The sequence below is a fragment of the Zosterops lateralis genome (assembly GCF_965231275.1).
Source record: "Zosterops lateralis genome assembly, chromosome: 1".
Taxonomy (NCBI): Eukaryota; Metazoa; Chordata; class Aves; order Passeriformes; family Zosteropidae; genus Zosterops; species Zosterops lateralis.
In genome coordinates, this window is record NC_139762.1 from 3478894 (window position 1) to 3501862 (window position 22969).

General features: G+C 39.4%; 2 protein-coding genes across 7 annotated transcripts in view; one reads left to right on the top strand and one right to left on the bottom strand.

Annotated features, from left to right (window-relative positions):
- The window catches only part of SEC22C (SEC22 homolog C, vesicle trafficking protein), a 120084-nt gene that overhangs the window by 43071 nt on the left and 54044 nt on the right, over positions 1–22969 (top strand). The gene's annotated exons all lie outside the window — the stretch shown is intronic.
- Positions 1–22969, bottom strand: part of NKTR (natural killer cell triggering receptor) — a 37127-nt gene that overhangs the window by 4533 nt on the left and 9625 nt on the right. For 2 of the 6 annotated variants that reach the window (XM_083860165.1, XM_083860161.1), the window contains exons 4-15: positions 21688–21795; positions 21009–21053; positions 19214–19301; positions 11169–11198; positions 10201–10346; positions 9039–9261; positions 8332–8481; positions 7198–7285; positions 5656–5801; positions 1449–4391; positions 762–857; positions 573–632 (exon numbers count right to left, since the gene is read on the bottom strand). In XM_083860165.1, coding sequence (XP_083716291.1) covers positions 573–632; positions 762–857; positions 1449–4391; positions 5656–5801; positions 7198–7285; positions 8332–8481; positions 9039–9261; positions 10201–10346; positions 11169–11198; positions 19214–19301; positions 21009–21053; positions 21688–21795 — 4123 coding nt within the window. Of the gene's footprint in view, positions 1–572; positions 633–761; positions 858–1448; positions 4392–5655; positions 5802–7197; positions 7286–8331; positions 8485–9038; positions 9262–10200; positions 10347–11168; positions 11199–19213; positions 19302–20668; positions 20697–21008; positions 21054–21687; positions 21796–22969 lie in introns of those variants that run through there. The other 4 variants (XM_083860162.1, XM_083860160.1, XM_083860163.1 and 1 more) reach the window with 3 other exon arrangements.

Sequence of the window (22969 nt, forward strand, 5' to 3'; positions counted from 1 at the left end):
CCGAAAGCAAGCAAAGTGATTCCATTTATAACTCAATTTTATTTAAAAAAACAAAAGCAAATGTGTTCACTACTACTTATAGCATTACCTGCCACTGTAATGCCAGGATAGTTCGGGTATTTTCAGCTTTTGAAAGTGTCTTGTGCTCATTTAGCTTTGATTCCAGTTGCCATCATGATATTATATAATAGTTTTAAGTACTATAGATCCCTGGAAGTGTCCAAGGCCAGGTTGGATGGGGTTTGGAGCACCCTGGTCTAGGTGAAGGTGCCCCTGTCCACGGCAGGGAGTTGGAACTGGATCATCTTTAACGTCCTAACTCAAACCATTCTGGGATTCTATAGGATAAAAGTAATCTTAAAAAAGTATTTTAATAAATAAACATGTATTTAGGTAAGTAATTGTATTATAGTATGCATAATAAAATAGGTAGTATGTAGGATATATAATAGTATCACATACAATAATTACATAATCAAGTCTATTTTAAAGAAATGTAAATAAAAGTACACTTAGATGATTTGATGGGCAGCACATTCCTTGTAAAATTTGTATAAAAGGACAATCCCTACCTGGACCGACTGTGGTGACCATAGGAACTGCTCCTGGATCGGCTCCTGCTGTAGCTCCGACTGACAAAAATCAAAACCACAGAGGGGTTTTTAGTCAACAGAAAGCCAAAGTGCTGAAGAGAGCAGGGGCAGAGGGGGAACAAGAGGAGGAGAACACAACTGGCACCATCTCCAGCTGGATGAACTCACCTACGGCTCTTGTAGCTGTGGTAGGAGCTGCTGCGGCTCCGGGAGCGATCCCGGCTGTACCAGCCCCGGCTCCGGCTCCTCGAGTAGCTCCTGGACCTGCAACCAGGAGAGAACACAACTGAGGAGAAGAGCAGCAGAAAATGGGAACCAGAAGAAGTTATGGATCTTTAGCTTTCTAGCTAAATATTTATTCCATATTTGCTAGATGAAATGAGTTAAGTTAATCCAAGGGCTGGAGCCCCTCTGCTCTGGAGCCAGGCTGGGAGAGCTGGGGGTGCTCACCTGGAGAAGGGAAGGCTCCAGACAGAGCTCAGAGCCCCTTCCAGGGCCTGAAGGGGTTCCAGGAGAACTGGAGAGGAACTTTGGACAAGGGCCTGGAGTGACAGAACAAGGAGGACACTTCACATTGACACAGGGTGCCCACAGAAGCTGTGGCTGCCCCTGGATTCCTGGCAGTGTCCAAAACCAGATTAGATGGAACTTGGAGCACCCTGGGATAGTGGAAGGGGCCCATGGCAGGGGGTGGAACTGGATGGTCTTTAAGGTCCCTTCCAGCCCAAACCACCCTGTGGTTCTATAACACAGGACTTTTAAAAACCAAAAACCACAACCTGAAAAGCATTCCTTGAAAATATAAGAATATTCATTTTGCCAGGGCTGGCTGTGGGAGCAGCACAAGCTTCTCACCTATATGAGTATGTAGAACTTCGGGATCGACTTCTTGAGTGACTGTAGGATATGGACCTTGTTCTGTGTCTGGATTTAGACTCAGATTTACTTCGTGACCTGCTGAGACTCCTGGAAGGGCTGTTGTCATCTCTGCTTGGAGATTCCTCCTCACTGGAGCTTTCTTGGTTCCTTGGCCGACGATTTAGCCGAGCTGTTTTCCTCACTTCATCAAAAAGAGACCCAGGCCTTACTTTATTTTTTGCTTTTATTTCAATTCTTAAACCTGCTGGTTTAGGATCTGGTGCTGATGCTACATTTTTAACTTCTGTGGTTGTACTAATTGTTGCTGGTTTTAAGTTACCAACACCTTGCAAAGGCTTCCATTTATTGTCTATCATATTGCTTGGTGTATTTTCAGAAATTTCACTTTTTAAACTACAGTCTTTAGCACCAGACACAGGGGCAGAGTTACTTTCTTGCCTTCCCGTTTCTTTTTCTTCTTTAATATTAATAAAGTCTCTTATGTTGTTTCCCAGTTTGACAGCATCTTGCTCAGGGGTCTCAACCTGTAACTCTTTTTTTACATCAGCACTTAAAGGTTTAGCAGTGAGAATGACGGGAGACAAAACATCCACATCCACCTTCCCTGGCGAGTTACGATCTGGAGTACAAATCTCCATGTTGTCATCTGTCTGAATAACATCTTCCAGCCCATTCTGGTTATTTTCTTCAGCTTGTTTAATCTCACTCTTGCAGGCAGCCACATTTATTCCTGAGTTTAAAATACCAGTTGAAGTGCTTGTTTCAATGGGCTCTTTATTAAGGTTGCTGCGATCTGGCGAGGCCCCACATGTGGTGTTTTTATCTAAAAGGTTTTCATTCACACACGACTTTTCACCATTTCCCATTTTATCTGTGACTATTTCATCTTTTTCATAAACTTGTTTTTTATCCTTTATGTCCCTGCTAAGCTGCTTTTCTTTTTTATCATCCTTGGTAACCGGCTTTTCATTTATCTCATCGTCCTCTTCTTCCCCAAACTCAAGGGGGGGCTGCCAATGAAACATTTCTTTTCTTTTCTGGACTTTGTGTTTTTTCTCCTTTTTGCCTTTCGATTTTTCCTTTGCTTTTTTGGAATGTGATTTTTTAGGAGTCTTTTTCAAGCCATGTTTGTGTTTTTTCGACTTGCCTCGAGTGTCTGCTGAGCTGGAACAAGAACTCTCAGAGTCAGAAGATGACAACTGTTTGCTTGTCTTCCATGCGCAGTCAGAGCCCAAAAAGCCCTCTGAGGAGTTGGATTGTTTTTTTATCCTTTTGGTAACACTAAGCTCTGTGTCAGACCCTGAGGTGGCCTCTCCTTCTTCTTTCCCAGAGGAGGGTCTGGAATCCCCCCTATTATGCTTTGCCTCTCCTCTTTCAGAATTCGACTCCGAGTCCCATTTGCTACCTGAGTAGGATTTGCGTTTTGTTTTTGCACCACCTCTGGGTTGCTCTGAGCATTTCTCCTTAGCTGCTTTCTTTCTCGAGTGATCAGAATCTCGCTCACCCTTGGCTTTCTCCTCCCTTCTCTCAGAACTTACGCTGTTTTTATCCTGTTTCTCAGCATCCCCTTCTAATGGAAAGTGGCCTTCTTTTTCTTGGACCACTTTGGCTTTGGCAGAGTGCTCGCTGTCGGAGGAGAAGTCTGAGGATGACAAACTGTCACTCTCCTTCAACCCTTGGGAAGATTCATCGTAGTCCTTTGGATGCTTGTAAGGCAAAGTGCTTTCAGAGCTCGTTTCCTGCCTCAGCTTGAGGCCCCGAGCTTTGGGATCGCTGGATGTGGATTTCCTTTTGTTCCTGTGCCTGTCCTCATCGCTGAGGGAATAGTCAGACGTGGACTCGCTGTACCCCGACCTGTCGCTGCGGTATTTACTTGGGGACGGTGACCTGCCAGAAGAAGGAGATTTTGTCCTCGAGCTCGATGGGCTCCTAGATCTTGAGTAAGATCTGGAGTATGACCGGCTTCGAGAGGACCTGCTCCTGGACCTCTGCCAGCTCTCCGAGCTCCTGTCACTGCGGCCCTTGGAATAACCGCTCCGATCGCTCTCGGAGCTCCTCTCCTGCTTGCAATAGGAGGATGAAGTGTTGGCCTCCTTAACGACCACTAAATTGTAATTAGTTTGGGTGGGAATTAAGTGGGTTGTTTTAGCTTTCATCTCCTGAATTCGCTCATACGATGGCTTCCAAGGTTTCTGCCCAGGTTTCCACCTTGAAGGTGGGGGACTGTCACTTAAGGGTATGACGGGGAGATTTTCTGGGACGACTGGTGGCACGATAACCTTGTCACTGGGCAGGATCACTGCTCGGACAGGCTCAGCAGTCTTGGCCAACTTAGGGTCAGTTAACCGTGCTGAAATATTCCGTGGAGAGCTGGGAACAGTCTTTTGCTGCCTGGGGTTAGAACTTGACCGTGACCTACTTCGAGATCGTGATGATTTAGAGGCTGATCTTGATCTAGAACTTCTTCTGGAGTAAGATCTTGATTTAGATCTAGACCTGGATCTGGATCTGGACCTGTAGTATGATCGAGATCCTCTGCTTGATAAAGATGACAAGCTCTGGTCTTCCTTATCAGATTTAGACCAGTCTCTCCTGGACGAACGCCTGGAAGACAACGACGAAGAACGAGATTTCCTCTCACGATCACAAGATGATTTTGTCCTCCTGTGGAAGGAATGGGAGGATTCTACATCTGAGGAGGCTGATGTTTTCTTTTTCTTTGTTTGCTTGTGCTTCTTGAAATGCTTCTGCTTTTTCGATTTCTTTTTATGCTTCACCTTCTTCTTCTCTTTCCTGTGCTTCTTGTGATGGCTGGAGTATCTCACAGTGCTTAGATCAGCATAACCGTTATGGGACCAAGATCTGGATCTCCGGGATGCGCTTCTCTCATCCCATCTGCTTGTACAGGGGTCACTCAGCCTGGAAAACAAACAGATGAACCCCAGAGTAAGTGCAGCTATTTACATAAACCCTAGCACACACACTTTAATACCAGAGAACTGCTTTGAGTTCCTTACACTCATTTTAAGAATAGAGAATTGCATCACTAATCAAGAGCTACTTCTCCCTGAAAAATAAATCAGCCAACACCAGCAAATTTTGCATATTTTAAAGAGATTTAAGGTTTTAATTACCCCAGTCTGCAGGACTCTGACCTCTACAGCTACAGCATCCTTAAACCACATTTAAATACAAGTTTTAAAACATCTCAGTACATAAAAAAGAATAATCAGAAACGTTTGCAATTATTCACTGATAGTTATTGTCGTCCCTGAATTTCTTGGTTTCAAAGTGTTTGAGTCTTTGCAGCACCTTCTCACGCTGCTTCATGTAAACAATAAGTATTCTTAGAAATTATATCTATGTTTTGCATTCTTGTTCTCTGAGAGAGAACTTGACTGATGGTCATATTGACCAATGGAGTCAGGAGGTTGTAACCTCCTTGGGCCAATCTTGGCCCTCTGTACAAAATGTATATAAGCCTTTGGAGTCAGATAATAAAGAGCTTTCCATGTTTCACCAAGCTGCTGCCTGCTGTCCTCTGTCAAGGTCCACTCCCACGTCACAACGTGTTGCCCCTCTAAAGGCTGGGTCGCATCTGGTGACCCCTCCGTGTCTGGACTGCAGCCGAGTCACAAGTTATATTCAATATTTTTAAGTTTTCTTTTTAAGATTTATCTCTCATAATTTGATAGAAGCTTATATTTAATATCAAGCCATCAGGAATTTTGGAGAGCTGACTTCCATTCGTCACAGAGTTTGCAACTGCTGAAAGAACATACAATTAAAACAACAAAGGCTTGGTGGATTTGATTGTTTTACTCCAAAGGAACTATGTAATCCACTTTGAGGGTAAGGGAATCCCTGAATCCTTCAGGCTGTAAAAGGCCTTTAAGATCACCAAGTCCAACCACCAGCACCACCACCACATTCAGCACTAAACCATGTCCTCAGGTGACACATCCACAAGTTTTCTGAACATTTCCAGGGATGGTGATTCCCCACTTCCCTGGACAGTCTGTTCCAGTGTTTTCTGCGAAAAATAAAATTTCCTAACATCCAACCTAAACCCCCCATTGAGGCACAACTTGAGGCCGTTTGCTCTCACCCTGGTACATCCACCCAATAAATCCTGGCTTTTTATGGCCAGGACATTTCCAAGCTGTGTAAAGGCTCATCTTACTTGTCTCCTTTGCTCCACTTCTCCCCGCTGGGTGCTCGGTAGGTGCGCAGCCTCTGCATCTCCTCCTTCCAGTGGGGAGGGGTCTCGCTGCTCTCGTCGTCGTCGGACTCGGAGCAGGAGCGGGAGCGCGGCGGGGTGTGATAGCGCTGGGACAGCAAACACACACAGCTGCAGGGAGGCTCTGCTCACACAACTGCTGCATCTTTTATACTCTTTTATACGTTCTGCAAAGCCTGAGGGAGGCCAGCAGCTCACCCAGCTTTTTGAAAGGAGGAATCAAGGAAGAGGCCGCAGATTCCCTTTTTGGAATAACACAGTTAACTGCAAATAACCACCCTCATTTTTAAGGCACAGATGTTTTAGTCAGACACTTCATGGTTTGTAGGAGTAAAGACAAAACCCCATTGCAGAAGTTACTGCTGCTCGACTCTTCAGAAATGGGAATCCAGATTAAGTCACTTTAAAGCAATTTAAAGAAATAGAAAACCAAACAAAAAAACTCACAAAATACCTCCCAAACTCTTTCACAAAAAAAAGAGCAGTGATGCTTCACATTTAAAAAATTATGCATAGGCAGAGCATTTAAGTAGGCAACAAGAGCTACTTGTGCAGCAGAGAAAGAAGAACTGTGCTATTGCTAACTCATTATTTTCCATTACCCAGTGGGATACACACTTAGGTAAATTCTGTGAGGAAATCAGATGCTCCTTGACTCAATAAAAGCACATCTGGATTTGACTCAATTATTTTGAGCCACTTATGAAAGCAGTAAAAATGGGGGGGGGAAAAGTGTTGTCCCCCAGAATAAAATCCCAAAGATGCACGTATTTATTTATCCAGGTAATTACAGAAGGCTTTAAGACATCCTTATATAAAAAAACAAAATCAAGATAATCTGCCACTCAGAACTTCCCTATTGTTTCAGCTGAAGCAATGACTACTTAAAAAACAGCTTTTACAGAAGAATGGCCTAAAAGATTGCAGGGTGTCATAGACCTCCCTAATTCTCACATTTTATACTCTGGAGTCTCGTGGAACCTACAAACAAGTATTTTGAAAAACATCAGTGAACTTCACCTAGATAGAAACTGTGCTAATAAAGACTATTAGAGATGGAAGGAAAATGTGCCTCTCCAACTGCCAGCCCTAAATGATATAATTTTTCATTCTTAATTTTGCTGAGAGGGTGCCAAAATGATGAAAAGAAGATAGAAACCCCAATATCTGGCAGAAGCCAATTCCACTCCTCTTTAAGTTATTTTTCCCCCAAGTCTTTATTTACATAAGTACTTCCAAACAGTCCATTTAGGCTTTTTTTTTTTTTCTTCAACCAATCTTTAAGTAAAAAGACAGTAACAGGAAGGATAGAAAAAAAGTGTTTTAAAATCAACTACCTGACAAGATTTGAATGCTTTCTAAACTGGATCCTACAACATATAAATAAAGTGTCATACAAAGTCCTCCAGGGAAATTCAAAGCTCAAAGTCAGGGAAGATACTCTGGGTGAGAGGAAATAAAGAAATAAATAAAATTGTCACTTACTATTGTGCCTCTTCCTCTAATTTTTCGTCCAGATTTAGAGACTGATGGTTTCTGGTCAGTCAGAACTGGAGCAGCATCAAGAAGCTTCCTACATAAAATAATAGAGTATGAAGCTAAATAGTAAAAAAACAATTAACTTACAATTAGTTTAAGTTAAAAATGAGAAATATTCATCATCTTATTCATTCATTTTCAGACAGAATGCAGCTTTTTTTTTTTTTTCAAGAAACAAAGCAAGAGAGTTCTGCAACAAGGGGCAAATCAACACGTATTTGTTTTCAACCAAATGTGCAGCCTGATGTCTTGACACAGAAATTAATGCTAACAATGAACTTGCAAAACACTGTCACAAGAAGTTAACTTGTGTTTAGGGCACAAATCCTGAAGACAACAGGGGCAGAAGAGTTTCAGCATCTCAGTTCAGGATAGTTCACAGGTTCTAAAGCTTTGCTTCTTTCACCTTATGTAATATCCCCAGAACTAGTAAGTGAATCTTTAGGAACGTAAGTAATGTTCCAAGAAAAGATTTATGGGAGACTGTACCATTAAGGGAAATTAAAAAACCCAACACCAAACAAACCCAACACTGATTTTAGAGGTACCTGGGACTGTAATGGATTAGCTCTGTTACAAAAGCAAGGAAATTTGACAGTGGAGGTACAAAAACATTGAAAATATCTTGTGAACTTGTGACTTCCTTTTTAGCAAAGCAAGAGTATTTTCTCTAATTTTCAAATACTGATAAGTCACGAAAATCCAGGCGATTGATTCTGAACCAAAGTTTCTTCATCAGTCTAAGAAATATGAAAAATCACCTCTCCCAATCCTAAGTTTCCCTTGCAATCAAGTATTTCCTCTGGTTTGCACTGCATGATTACTTCTGAAATTATTCATTAATTGTTCTAAATTGAGTTTAACATCCTCAAAGACCAATGAAACAATTTTGAGATCTCACTGAAAACCCCTGGCACAGGTCACAAGGAATATTACAAAGGAAACTGTAAAAAAGACAACAAAATGACCTCATGTAGCAATTCTGACACTGCAGGCAGCAGCACCAGGAAGAGAACGTTAACAGGAACATTTCATGCACACTTTTGAGCAAGTCAGAATAAAAAGCTTGGAGATCCTTACGGTTCAGGCTCTACATTGACAACAGGCACATCTCTTCTGAGCAAAAATCTATTTTCAGGCACTGGGGGGATTTCTTCAGGACGTACCACGGGCTTGTCCCGCTTCGTGCTAAGGTCGACTTTGTCCGCGACATCGCTCTTGTCAGAAAGGCTGCTGAGGGAAAGGGCAGGGTGAGAAATCACAGTTACCTGCAAAAATCCCTTTCCCAATGGATTCCAAGGCAAGCTGCACTGAACTTAAAGTTGGCTTAACAACCAAAATGTGTTCCACCACCCATTTCAGGCTAAAGGGAGGATGGGCCACTGTTACTGGAGAGAAAGTTCAGATCTTGCTTTACAGCAGATAATTCTCCTTTTCATTTAAAACTTGTTGTGAAGTATTTTTAAAATCTAATCAAATGCATTGACAAAGTTCTGCAATTTGCATTAAGTCTCACGTTTACACAGGTGTGCTGAGCCCTGAATAGTTTCACATGCTGGGATTTAGTTATTTCAACATCACTCTTGTTTCTACCTACAAAGATCTTCTCAATTTCATGGAAAACTCAACAACAAGCTCAGCTTTAGAGCTTTTCGTTTTTTTATAAAATCATGCACCAAACCCCCAAACTTAAAAGCATTTTCATATTTATTGCTTGAGCACTTCATGAAAACAAAGCAGAATTCCCCAGATTTCACTGCAACTGTTGAATTTAAGAGACCAGTCACCGTCTTTGGCTTGAGGTTCGCTTGCACCTTGGATCCTCTTTCCTCCTCTCCTCCTTCCTTCGTTTCCTGGACTGTTTGGTTTTAGCTCTTCTTTTCCTCTTTCTCCTCCTGCTCCTTTCATTCTCAGCCTCACTCTCAGAGGAGGATTCTGAAGAGCTGGATGCACTGGAGGAGGACTCTGAGGCTTCTGAGTCAGAGCAAACCTTCTTCTTTTTCTCCAAAGCTGGAACAGTTATTTTCAATTTACACTCTGCACACAGGTATGTGCATGTAAAAGCACAAAGCACACAAGTTTATAAATGTATAAATACACAAATGGGCCATTTTATAAAAGCTCAGTGAACTTTTTCACAACATTAAAGAATCATAATAAAAATTCATCTGATTTTGCCCAGTCTAAATCCATGTTGGCATGATACAAATATTTTCCAGCAAAGACAGAATACAAAAATAAGCAAAGACCACTCCTAGTAAAAAAAACTTAGGTGCTTTTGGAAACAATGCACAGGTTGCAAATCAAAGATTAAGAACAAATTAGTTGCTGGCTCAGTTGTGTATTTTTGATTTTTAAAACTTTGTCATTTTCTCTTTTCTGCATCCTCACACTTTTACACTATGGCTCCTCATGACTTTCTCTAAAGGACATAAATAACCACCTTATCCTTAAGGAAAATCAGAAATTAGGTAAAAAATGCAAACTTATAACACTCCACTAATTCACAGAGACTGTCCAAACATATAGTTAAGATCATTTATTCTCCTTAAATCTTCATGAAAAGGAAAAATAAGCTTGACCACATACATTGCATATATTAACTTGACAGAATCGTGAAATAAACTTTTGGAAAGTGCACAAAATCCAACTTAAGGAAAAGTGCATTTGTATTTCCCTCTTTCAAACACAGAAAAAGGACTTTTCACTCCTTTTTGAGTTTGTCATGTCAACTTTTACCATGAATAGGGGACAAACGTTGAGGGCAGAAATAAATATATATTTTTTTTTGCTATGCCTTCCTCTCCTACACCAAGATCTACATTTTACAAGCTCACAAGAATTAATTAGGATTCTACACGTTGACCATAATGATTTTTAGCTGTTGGTGGAGTTTTTGTACTCTCAGAGAACACCAACATCACTAAATTTGGGAATGCTGGCACTCACCATCTTTGGCTGACCTGGTGACCAGCACCCCGCAGTCAATGACCCGGACGTCTGCGTAGGGCCTGCTCGCCGTGTCGGTTTTGAGATTTTCTATCTGTTCTATCACTTCAAACCCAGAAATAACCAGTCCAAAGACAACGTGCACACTGCAGGGCAAAAAGGGTATTCACAAAGTACAAAACATCTGTGAACCACTGAAATGATTTACCAATTAATTTCACATTTTAAAAAGTCAGTCTGAGGTAGAAACATTGAGCTCTTAATGCATTAAATAAGACTTTTCTTAAATTATTTTAAGTTTAACATTGACAACAATGCTAAGATTTTATGCAATGTGAAACAAATTTCCATTCTGACATCAAGTACTTCCCTCAAGTTGAAGGAGTCTTCTCTCCTCTACAAGGGCAGGGTAAACAGATTATAATTCCTAACCCACTCTTCTATTTTTGCAGTTTTGTGCAACAGAGATCAAAAGCCCATCTATAAACATGACAAAAGTCTTCCCCCCAGAGAAGAATAATTTATAGGTCACTACAAACCCAGGATACAATTCCCCCCCGGCATTGCAGGCACAGTTAAAATAAAAGAATCCTCGGTTTTGTTCTATGGTACCACATTTCTCTTTCTGTCTTCCATTTCCCCCATAAATTTTAGGGATAAAAACATGCCCCAAAAGAGATGACTGCTCAAATATATTAAACTTGGCAATTCAACTCCCAGATTGATGGGCTGAGGGCAGCAACCAGTTTTAAAGAAATAATCTTAGGATTTAAGACAATTCAAGTTTTGTCCAGCTTTAGGAAATAAGTTGCGACTTGAAATTTTTACAGAACTGAATCTTTTGTTTTCCATCTCGTCCCATTGTATAATCTTGCACAGAATTAAGGATTTGTTTCCCCATTGTTGTCTACTTTCAATACAACCCTCAAACTTTAGGAACCATTTGAGAAATTGGAAAGGATTCTTACCCATCAAGATGAGGAGCAGGTTTTGTTGTTCTGTTGGACAAACAGCAAGATGGGAAGATGGTAAAATAAAATAAAATCAGGGATTCAGATGAAGTAAAAGAGGAGAATGACACAGAAAAAAAAAAAAAAAAAAGAGGTGAAGGTAAGACAAAAATAGTGAAAAAATGCAGTTAAATACATGGAATTAACAAATTAAAATTACAGATTATACATATAGGCTTTATTAAACTTTTACACGGTATTTGTTTGAAGTTTAGCTAGGTGTGCATACTGAAAGCTGTACCAAGGATCATTTCATGCATGCAGTAAACGATTCCCAAGTGTCTCTAAATACACATTTCATGTAACTTTACGATTTTTAATCACAGAGAAGATACAATTTGGTGATAAATATTATGTGACCAGTGGGATTTAAATGTTTCTGAGCTTGTTAGATTGCAAGGTCACTTTAAGGACAGTTTATTTAAAAAAAGAAGAGTTATGGTACGTCAGAGATTCTCTGCTTCCCCTCACTTCCCACCACTTCTTTCTCACTCCCCATTTACCTGCTTGGCCTCCTGACTCAGAATACAAAGCAATATTTCGGTCTTAAATCATCAAACACTTCAGCTCAAAAACTCACAGGCTTCCCAAAATCAACAGCAGACATTCTGTGCCACCTACACTTCACTGATAAATGCAGATTTCCTCCCTGTTTTTCAGCTTCTCAACATTGAGCCTGAATGGAAAATGCAACTGCCTTTTGTAGAAATCTTTTGGATTCTAATGCTGTGAATTCTTTTCCAAAACCAAACTAAGTTACTTTTCCAAGTGAGCCTGAATTCCTGCTGCACAGGGGATCCTGCTGTGCAGGAATATTGAATAAAGAACATCAGAACATACTGAAATATTGGGGAGAAATAAAATAGAAATCACTTTTGAAGTTACTTTAATATGTGAAAACATTCTTCCTCTCTCTCCTCCCAAACACTATTGTGCTTTTAAAGCCTTCTTCCAATGAACTCTCCTCTCTCAAAATAAACAATCAATCACAAGTGATTTTTCTAAATTTACCATAACACAGATTTGGTATGAAGAAGTCAGTTTTTCACTGCTAGAATAAAATATTACTTCTTAAACACTTCTCTTCCCTCGAGTTTTGAACTATTAGGTCACAAAGCACTTCAGTGCTGAACACATCCCAGAAGGTGGAACTGTGAATCAGGAGTGTTTACACTCTTGATTTTTTTTTTTAAGCTCCAAATGTCAACCAGCCCATCCACTTCAGTAATACTGAATAATGCAGAAAACTTCTTTGGGTTAACACAGGGGAATAAATGCTATTAACACAACATTAAATTTCTCAATAGCAGTGGGTGTTCTTCGATTTTTTTTCCTTGCTAACACAGCATATTGCTAGAAAGAGAAAAAATCCTTACAGCTTTTGAAGCTCTGGAAGCAAGAGTTAACTGCATTAACAACCTGCTGTTAAGTAAACAGTTTAAGTGGGTTTAATTACGAAGCTGATTTAAAGGGGTGAAAAAAATAGAAGTGGGTTACTTCAATGAAACCAATAGTAGTGAAGACTTAGTGTTTAGAATTAGCTGCAAACAGCAATAGGATCAAACCCAGGGCTGGGGAGGCTGCAGGTGCTCCTGCCATGCTGCAGCAGCGTTTGAGACTAATTAAGCAAATTACCTAAGCAGGAGCTGCCTTTAGACTGGTCCCTACTGAGCAGAGAAAGGGGTGAGTGCTGCATTAAAACCCAGCAGAGCTTTCCCCACTCTCCTGGCTACTGGAGAGATAAAATGGACATGGTTTCTGTCCTTGTTCACCAGGAGAAGCTTTGTCCCAAAGGGAAACCTTTCAGCTGCACCACAAGGACTTGGGTGACTGAACAACTTCCAGAGCCCCAAATCCTTGTGGTGCCTTTGAAAGTTTTCTCACCTCAGTGTTAGGGTTGTAATCTGACATTTATTCTGCAAAGGTGCACTTTAAAAAAGCATTTCAAGGTTTTCTGCATCAATCCTTGAATGTTTGCTTTGGCTTCAGAACTTAACCAGGAGCAAACCTACCTCCTGTCTTGGCACTATGGAAACCCAAAGTCATGATGAGTTCATCCCCCAAAATAATATTTTGTTAGAACATTTCTATATAGAGCTCTTGTCATTTAAACCATTCAAAATCTGCCTTTTAATAGACACTGTTATGCAAGTTTATTTACAGAAGGACAAACACCTTGCTTCACTCAAGTTTAAATTAAGATACTCCTGAAGAGAAAAAAAATCATCTTTATGATAAAAGCACCTTCTCACCCTCCCCCCACAAAGAACCTCAGGCCTAACAAAGGGTTCAATGCACATAACAATATGATCAGAAAAACAAGAAAGATAAAAAACAGAAAGAAAAGGAAAGGACACAGCCTTAGAGGAATGAGACATTACCTTTGGAGCGCACGATGTAACACTGTTTCTGTAAATTTTACACAAAAATGGCAGAAATAAATTGTAATACATTTTCAGACAAAACTGAGTCTATGTTTTATTAAATACAAGTTCAAAATTAATATTAATCAAGTTGTATGCAGAAAAAGGATGCCTAAAAGAGGGCTCTAAATTTTCTTTAGAATACAAGGTACTTTGAAAACTAAAGTTCTCCTTAAAAACAAAAACAAAACTCAAGACAAAACCTGCTTGCAAAACTACTGCAAAAACAAACAGTTAGAAAGAGAATGCCCCCAACTCCCCTCTAAGTCTCAATCCAGCAAAAAATGCCCAACTTGAAGCAGATGAAGAACCAATTTCTGTGGGTTTATTCATGTGCTTGCAGCTCCACAGGGGTTCAAAGGTTCTGCTGAATTCATCCCTAAACAAAAACTTCCCAGGCTGCCACACAAACGTTTGGATTCACAAAGGAAACATGAACAGCCAGGAAATTCACAACTTCAGACATTTCATAATCAGCTGCCATCCTCCTCCTCCTACTATGAAGCTTTTCTACAACTAAGGAAAATCAGTGTTTTCTCTAAAATACGTGCATTGATTGCTTCTGTTCAGAATTTTAGAACAAAAACCACATTGCAGCTGCAAAAGAGCCTAAACAGCTGCAGCAGCTGATACTGGATTTGTCCTCTGGTGTAATTCTGAGCAGCAGCAATGTTTAAAAACTGGATTATCAGTTGAGCTTATCCATAGCCCCGCCCCCCCCACCAATAAACTATTGGTGATTAATTATCTCTGCATAGTCAAGCACTGAAACGGTATTTTTGTTACTGATTAAACATGAAAGTATCCTGGGAATGTTTCCATTTTTCCATAAGCTTTTGATTGAGCCAATGGGACTTGCTTGTGTGAGAAGTGCACGTGTACCAATCATGCTCAAAGATAATGCAACATCATCCCTTCCATTTGACATCTTTTCATTTTTGTGTTAGTCAACTGTTCAATAATTAGCTCAAAGGTATTTCATTCACAGAAAAAAAAAAAGAAAAAAAAGAAAAAAAAAAGGAAATTATTAACTGTTGATTAGAAAAATACCTGGTTTGGGACACCAAAAGGATACAAACTACTTTTAATGAGCTGGTAACATCTAGAAATAATTTGTAAAATCAAAACAAGAGTCCTCCCAAATTATTTTATCCTTCATTTAGCAGATCAAAGCAGTCCCTTTGTTTCAATTTATGAACTGGGCATGGCACCACACGTTAAAACATTTTTAAAACAAAAAATTCTATTTAATTCTGAGCAAGAAAGCTGAACTTGAGAGACACATTAAACCAACAACACCCTCAATAAGAAAAAAAAAAAAAAACAAAACTGTCAGTAATAGGAAATCAGACTCAAGTTTTAAATAGCTGTGGAACAGAGAGGCAAGAACTCCAAGCATTTGAGCTGATAAGAGAATCCAGGACTCCTCTTAAGGTTGCACTAAGGGCTTATTCCTCAGCAAATTCCACAGCTGGAAGAGGCAATAAAAGAATTATTACACAAAACTTCCCTCTTTTAACCAAGAGGTTAATTTGTTTTGCTTCCTATTGCTGCTCTACTCTTCCTTCTTGGGGCACTTGTGGTTTGTTACAAACGTAGCTTGGCAGATTTGGTGTGAGAGGGGAAACAGAGCTGAGCCCCTGGGAGGACCAAGAGTCTCATTAATGTGACTTTATTCCCCCATTTTCACCAGAGCTGCACTATTTTGGGCTGTGAATTTCCTCCCTGGCAGGTGGGAGATGGTCACAGGAATGATGGAATGGCTCTAAAGAGACAAGATATTCCCAGATGAGCTGGACTGAGAAGGGAGCACATGGCTCCAGAACATCACCCAAAGGAATCCAGCCACTGAGATGGAATTCCCAGGAACAGCCCTGGGTATCAGGGCCCTGAAGAGCTCAGCTCTGTTTGTGCAGAGCTCCAGTTGTGTTCCCCAGTAACTACTGCTGATGTTGGCAGCAGCATTTCAAAGCAGCTACTGGAGATAGAGAAAAAGAAAAGATTCTGGAGTGGTTCCTGCCAATCTCTGCCCCATCCTATGGATTCTGTATCTCAGCACCCACATGGAAACAGGACAGTTACAGATTAACATCCCCAGATGGTTTTAGAACACTTGCAAAATCACTGAGGGTTCTGCAGGAAGTTATTCACAAGGAAAAAAAAAAATCAGAGTGGGGCTCCCTGAAGACACAAAGAGCCAATTTCTAACCTTGTGCCTTTACAGTTCTCTTCACAAGCCTGCAATGAACTGCTCCAAACCTTTGGGTAAAGAAAACTGCAATTGCAGAATTTCACAAATCTAAAGGGATTCTCTCTGGATCCTCTCTGCTGGACTGCAAAATGCTGTGTTCCTCCAGAGCAGGAAATGTTTCTCAGGCACATGAGACAGACTTGGCCTATTTACAGCACATGTGCACAGAACTCACAATCCTCCCTCAGCTACACGTTCTCCTTCCCACCCAACTGTTGCTCCTACTCAAGTAAGGGAAAAAAAAAAGAGAGGGGGAATTAGTCTACAAGCATTAAACCAGCACTTCTGATACTACACAGACACACTTGTGACTCTTCCCACCGCTGCACTGTGCACTCTCTACCGAAGCTTTGATTTCAGCCCATGCTTTTCCTGAAGCTTCCTAACATCACCTCCACTGCCTTTTCCATGCCCAGTTCTCACTGCTGCCCATAAATCCTCCAAGTTCCTTCATGCCAGAGAAATTCCTGACTAATCTAAGAAAGCTGATGATTTTTTGAGGATGGGTCAGATGCCTGTTTACATTAAGGTAACTCTGGAGATTTTATTTCAAGTAAACCTGACCACTTTAAAGCAATTTTAAAACAACTTTTAGGCATTCCAGAGTCTTGTTGTGCCTGTTTTGTGGGTGCCTGATTACTTCCTGTGAAGACTTCTTATTCCAAATAAAACTTTTCTGTGGTGAGCAGGGAATTCTGATGAATTAACAATACTGCTAATAGCCAGAATCCTTGCTATTATTTTAGCCCTACTGAGACAAACTATTACATAAAAGAAAATCATTTATTTGCACTCCTTATCTGCTACATTAGATGTGGACAAGATACGGAGTTCTCATCCCTGAAAACAAATGCAGAGCTCTAAAGAAGCTAAAGAAGCTTCTAAAGAAGCTTCTAAAGAAACTCAAATGAACTATTTCCCTTTCTATAAACTTAATCAATTAAATTAAATAGATACAAATGTTAAAAAAACCCTGAAGGCTACCCCTGAGGATTGCCTATCACACACTTTTCGGGTTAAACATTTGAAGAATATTTTTTCTTATGATAAACTACAGAGAAACTGAGCATTACTGGGAGTATAAAAAACCTCACATTTTAATTTCAGCTTAAAGTGTAAAGGAAGAAAATATTTTACTAAAAGAAAGCTCTATAGATGCACTCTATATTCCCTAATGTAATCAGACAAATGCCACCCAGCAAGACTAACTGCTTTAATAAACTACATTTTAAAGTGAAGGCAGAAAATGCCTTTAGATAAAACCTTTAGGAGCTGTTTTTCCCACTTGGAATCCTGATTGTCCTCCCTGGCTCCAGGGCAGGCTGGTGCCTTTTCAGACATCAGAGATACCCCAAAAACCTGAACAGGCAGGCAGGTAAGGCAAGAGCTCCAGAGCATCCTCACCCTGAAGGCCACAGAGGACACCCCAGGAGCCTAAACCAGCTCTGGATTCCTGCAGGCAGCTCAGGTGGAAGATTTTAGGTCTCTTATTCTGCCTCAATTCCCACTGAACTCACACTTCTCCTTACAGTGATTCTATGAAAAAAAACCCAGAATTTTTCAAAGAATCTGCACCTTTTAAAATACTTCTGTATTTTATCAAAGTGCTTCTAAATAGTCTTCATTTATTGTCCTGTGTTAATTATAATTTAGTATCCAACACAATCTTGGGCTGTTTTGGTGTGTGAGGAGAGACAAGGTGTTTAAATCTGATTGAACAGGCTGAGCCTACCAAGCATCAGGGAAAAGAAGATGACTTTGGAATCAAATGCAGGAGAGAAAAGAAACTTTAGAGCCCTCAAATGACAGCTGCTTGACTGATGTGACATCATTAGGTTTTCATGTTTAATGTTCAGATAAGCTTAAAAACGGAAAATTAAGGCAAGAGAACCCAAAGGCAAGTCATCAAGGGAAAAATAATGAACAAACTCCTTCAGAGAGCTTATTAAGCCATGGAGTTGTATTTATATAAACTCTTTTCCATATTAATGTGCACATAAATCCTTTCAGATTTATTGTAATGAAGCACAACATCTAAAATTTCCTTTGAAGCGAACACAAAACAAGCTTTTGAAACTATTTTATTTCTCTTGCAGTAGTAACTGTGATAGACTTTCTTTTAGGTTCCCATGCATCTTCCATTTTTAGGACATTTTTTAGGAAAAAGACCTAAAAATGTTTCTTATCTGAACTATGTCATATCATACTGAAGATCTTTTTCAGGCAAAGAAAAGAAAAAAACAAAAACCAAGACTCTTGAGGACAATTTACTCCTTTACTGAAGACAGGGAAGCGCCATTCATTCTTATCCCCCAAGAAAGATGGCAAAGAAAAAAAACACTTTTTCTAGTTAAGTAACTATGCTAAAATTTACTTTTGAAACCCCAGTGCTGCTTCACAAAGTATTTCTAGACTGGAATTATCAACCTGCTCTTCCCAAATACAAACTGTTCAGCACTAACAGGAGGCAATTTTGAAAAGGGAGTTAAGAAGAGGAATAATCACAGAGTTTGCAAGCTGAAAAATACTGATAGTCAACCTAAAATACACCTGCTTTGAGCAGGAAACCCTCAATTATCAGACCTGAGTGTTTTATTTATGAGTAAAGGTGAATGTGTTTTATGTAATTTCTATAATTTAACAGAGTGTGGTTACTAAATTGGCATTTTTTTAATGGTAATGAAGTAAAAATCTGCTTATCAGCACATAACTTTACATAGTGTTGGTATATGCACAAGTTAATAGAATTATGCAGGATATGTATTAAAAAAAAGCATGTCAGGAACAAGTACTCAAACAAAATTAATAATAGTAATCACCATAATCAAATTAAAAAATAAACAAATAAACAAAAGCCTCACTCATTTTCCTCCTGAAAAAACAACAAACAAAAACACCCCTCTCAAAAGGAAACCATAAATCATCATTTTTTTTCAAGAGCAAAACCATACAAAGCACCTCTAGATCTCACTCCTCCTTGAATATAACACTCATCATGATCATCTGCAGATAATCTGATGAGATTTGTGCACACACAAAGGCAAAGAATCTTTTTTCTGGCCACTAAGAACTCACCATAAACCATATTTTTAGGGAAAAAAAAAAAGCCACAAAGGAGGAACATCCATGGAGCAACCAGCTTTAATCCAAATGAATGGCACAAGGAAACAGAGTGATGTCTAACATTTCCTACTGCAGTCCTAGCCAGGATCTGGATAATGGAGAATTTAGCAATAAATGGATCATGGATAATTTAGCAATACCATCTTTCTCATGAACAGCGCTTCTCTGTGTAAGAAAAGCTCCACTGTGGGATCACATCTACTCACATGAAAAATTGGGAACCATTGGTATGTTTCCCTCGGTTTGCCATTGACAAAAGGAACGCTCTGTCATGTTTGAGAATAAAGTTTTCATCTGTTTGAAGAAAAAACATGTTTGTCAGATTTTTCCCCTGGCAAGGGAGGCAGGTTGTTTTCTTAGTAACTTATGGATGATCTAAGGAGAAATTCTGCTGCTGCTGGAGAAAGGGGGAACAGGTTGGAGGGAAAAACAACAATCAGGTTTAAACAAGTCTCTTCAGCTCAAGTTACAGTTGAGACAAAGCTTTGTTTCTTAAAGAAAATGGTGCAGATATATATATAGTGCAAACATTTCTAATTAAAAACAATTCAAGTCATTATGAGTGTCTTCAATAAACATTCGATTATGGATTTAAATCCTGAATTATTTGGATAAGAACAAGGTTGGCAGAATTATTGACATTCTAAACCAAGCATTAACATACATGATATTGTTATTTACACTCCAGGTGGAATGATCAAGAGAAAAAGCCATTTATTTCCCTGCTATGGCACACTAAAAGATGCCACCTCTCCACTCAAAACTGGAAGTCTCAGCAAAAAAGGGAAAAAAACCACCTCTCTATATCTGAATCTAAGCATAAAAACAATTAAGACTAAACTGAACATGCATTTCATATTGCAGTGAATTAAAGAGGAGTTCTGGTTGTACAGCAGAATATAAAACCAGACCTTCTCAAGGTCATTTCCAAAGATAAAAATACTAATTTGAATGTGCAAAGCTATTAATTTTTAGATCACATATCAAAACACAATCCTGCATATTTAGCACTCACCGTGAGAAACAAACCCTCAGTAATTTCTTAGTAAATGGATCTGTTCAAGCCTTTCCTTCACTAAAAACTTAAATACTCCCACATCAAACTCCATCTCTTTTTCAAGAAAAACTTAATTTCATGCATCTAACCAGAGCTACTTGCAATATACACAGAACCAGCGGCTGTAAATAAATATATTCACTATCTTAACACTTGAATATCACAGTAACCACCTGGTTTCTTTTCAAGAAATAATTGTACATCTTTAAACAAGCAATTTATAAACTCACCATTTTCCTCCCAACAGATTTTTACAAGAGGTAACATAGTTCTACATTTATTTACCAATTCTTCGCAAGGAAAATTACTTATGTAGCATATAAATAAAATCAGGAACGAACCCTGAGCATACAAACCTTGAATAGGGAAGGGGAGGAAAAGGGACATTAACAAAAGAAGAAATCACTGTTTAGAGCTGGAATTACGGAGATTCTCTCTCAGAATAAGTCATTAACCCTCAGAAAGGTTAGACACAGAACTCTTCATTTCTCCAAGCAACACAGAAATCCATCTACAAAGGGACTTAGCAGTTGTCTATATATTTACTAGGGAGGGGACAAGGGAACAGAGTTTGAATTTGTGTTACTGAGCTTTTGTCTCTTACCTTTTCATTTTGCAAAAGACCACATTCTCTATAAACAAAAGAATATGTTGACAGTTTTAGGCAGGAAGATAGGAGTTTATTCATGAATAAAGTTGCCTAGCCTCCATGCTGAAAGTCATGTTTAACCAATTATGTTAGCCTTAATTAATTGTCAATTTAAGTTAAATATTAACAAAAAAATTATCTGAAAGTCATGCACATAAAAGGAATTCTCATGCAACATTAGTTTCATGCAAAAGGTGATCTATGAGTGGACCTGTTTTCATTAAGTAGTTTGGGAATCAAGACTTGTTTATCTCAGAACTGAACAAAGAATCTGCAAAGACATATTTGCTCTTACCTTTAAAATAGCCACCATAAATAGATTCACCTCCTTTTCCATTACCTACACATTAAAAGCAGCAATTAAAACTTTTGGTTTCATTTACACAAAAGCTGTGCACAACATCCCACCAGCACCATTTTGACTCTCAAAATAGGATATTTGAGGCTCATTTCATCAGGCCCAGCATTTCAGGACAAAGTGAAAACAAACATTTTGGTAAGTACAGGTATTAAAAGAAAGGAATAAAAAATCCTGGAAAACTCCTTCTGGAGACTTTTAAAACATTTCTAGCTCATTCAATGCTTTGTTATTAATTTTAAACTTATTCAAATGGTTACATTCCTGTACCAAGAGAACACCATCAATGTTGCCTCTACTGCAGCCACAGGAGTGAAAGGCAGTTAAGACTCAAGTTTGGATTTGAATTGTTTTAATAAGATGGAATATGATAAAACCCTCCAGTGAAGAGTTTTTAATACACTTTTCCAAACAAATATTCCATCAGTTGAAACATTTTAGAACTTCTAAAAATTAACAGTGAACGGGTGATCTATGCTCTACTTCACAGTAAATGAAGCATTTTTATGGCATTTTAATATTTTCATGGTATTCCCTGAAGTTATACATTAGAAACACATAAATGATAACATTTCTGTTCCATTTTAAACTTGGCAGTTTCCAAAGGCCATTTTACCTTCGCTGAAGTCCCCACCCTGAATCATGAAGTTTTTAACCACACGGTGGAATGTGGTGCCTTTGTAGCACAGCTTCTTTCCTGTGGTTTTGCCAATTCCTTTTTCACCTGCAAGAGGGTGGAACAAAAATAATCTACAGATTGTCACTGACCAAATTCCAAAGGTTTTCCCTCCCTAGTTCTAATGGATATAGGAGCCATAACTAAAAGATAACACAGTCCTACCTGATGCCTTTTCACCATCCAGAAGGAAAATCTTTAAAAGGGACTCTGAGGTGAAAATTAAATTGTTTCTTAAAAAAAAATCCTCCCCTCCCTCAAGAAGGAGTATGTAAATCTACCCAGGATAATTTATAAAAAATCAAGAGTTCAGGAAAATGGTGGGTTATTTTCTGTGGGTACAGCTACACTCCTATGCAGATCCCAGTAACCTTTTCAAACCGTGCCAGGTGATTCCCAGGAGAAAAACCAGGAAAACAGATTTTGACTCAGTCTCAATGTGACCCACACTTGGAAAAATGGGATTGAGCTACTCCAAGCTCCCACAGCTTTACCAATCCATGCACAGTGTCAGGCCACCCCTTTACACCAGCTGCAGATCAGGTGGACTGGGCATTTTTGAGTCAGTGATCCCAGAACCTCAAGTTTTATTAGCACTTCTTCCAAAATTCAGAGGAGAAGCTGCCCTGGGCTTGTGGATGAGGTCACAACGAGTGGCAGGGCTGAGGTTCTACAGTAGGTTCATGAGGGATTTATACTGATCAAGAGACACTGATTTGAGCTTCCCAGAAGAGGGGAGCTGGGAGAATGTGGCAAAAATTAAGAGTAAAAATCCCACATTATCCACATGTCCAGGAGATGCTGTGTACTGAAACAGGAATCAACAGGATAAATAACAGGACAAATAACCCAATGCTCAGTTTTATCCCATCACTGGTTATGGAATAGGGACTTGACACTGGGTTAGAGGATATTGCACCAATTTTTCTGCACTCTCAGAAATGCAGCTACACTCATTATCCAGAGCCAATACTCTCCTGCTGTAATTTATTACTCTGCCACCCCAAATTAACTGACAGCTCAATCACCCCAAATTTGCCATTCCACACCCATCACTGCCAGGATGAGGGCAAAGGGCAGTTTGTGGCACAAAAGCAACTCAGGGCATTGCTGTTTATCATCCTTCACTCTTGGGATAAAAGTTATTTACCTGGCTCTCCACACCCATAATCCCAATCCATGCCTCCTCCCACCCCATTTTTGTTTTCCACATGAGTTATGC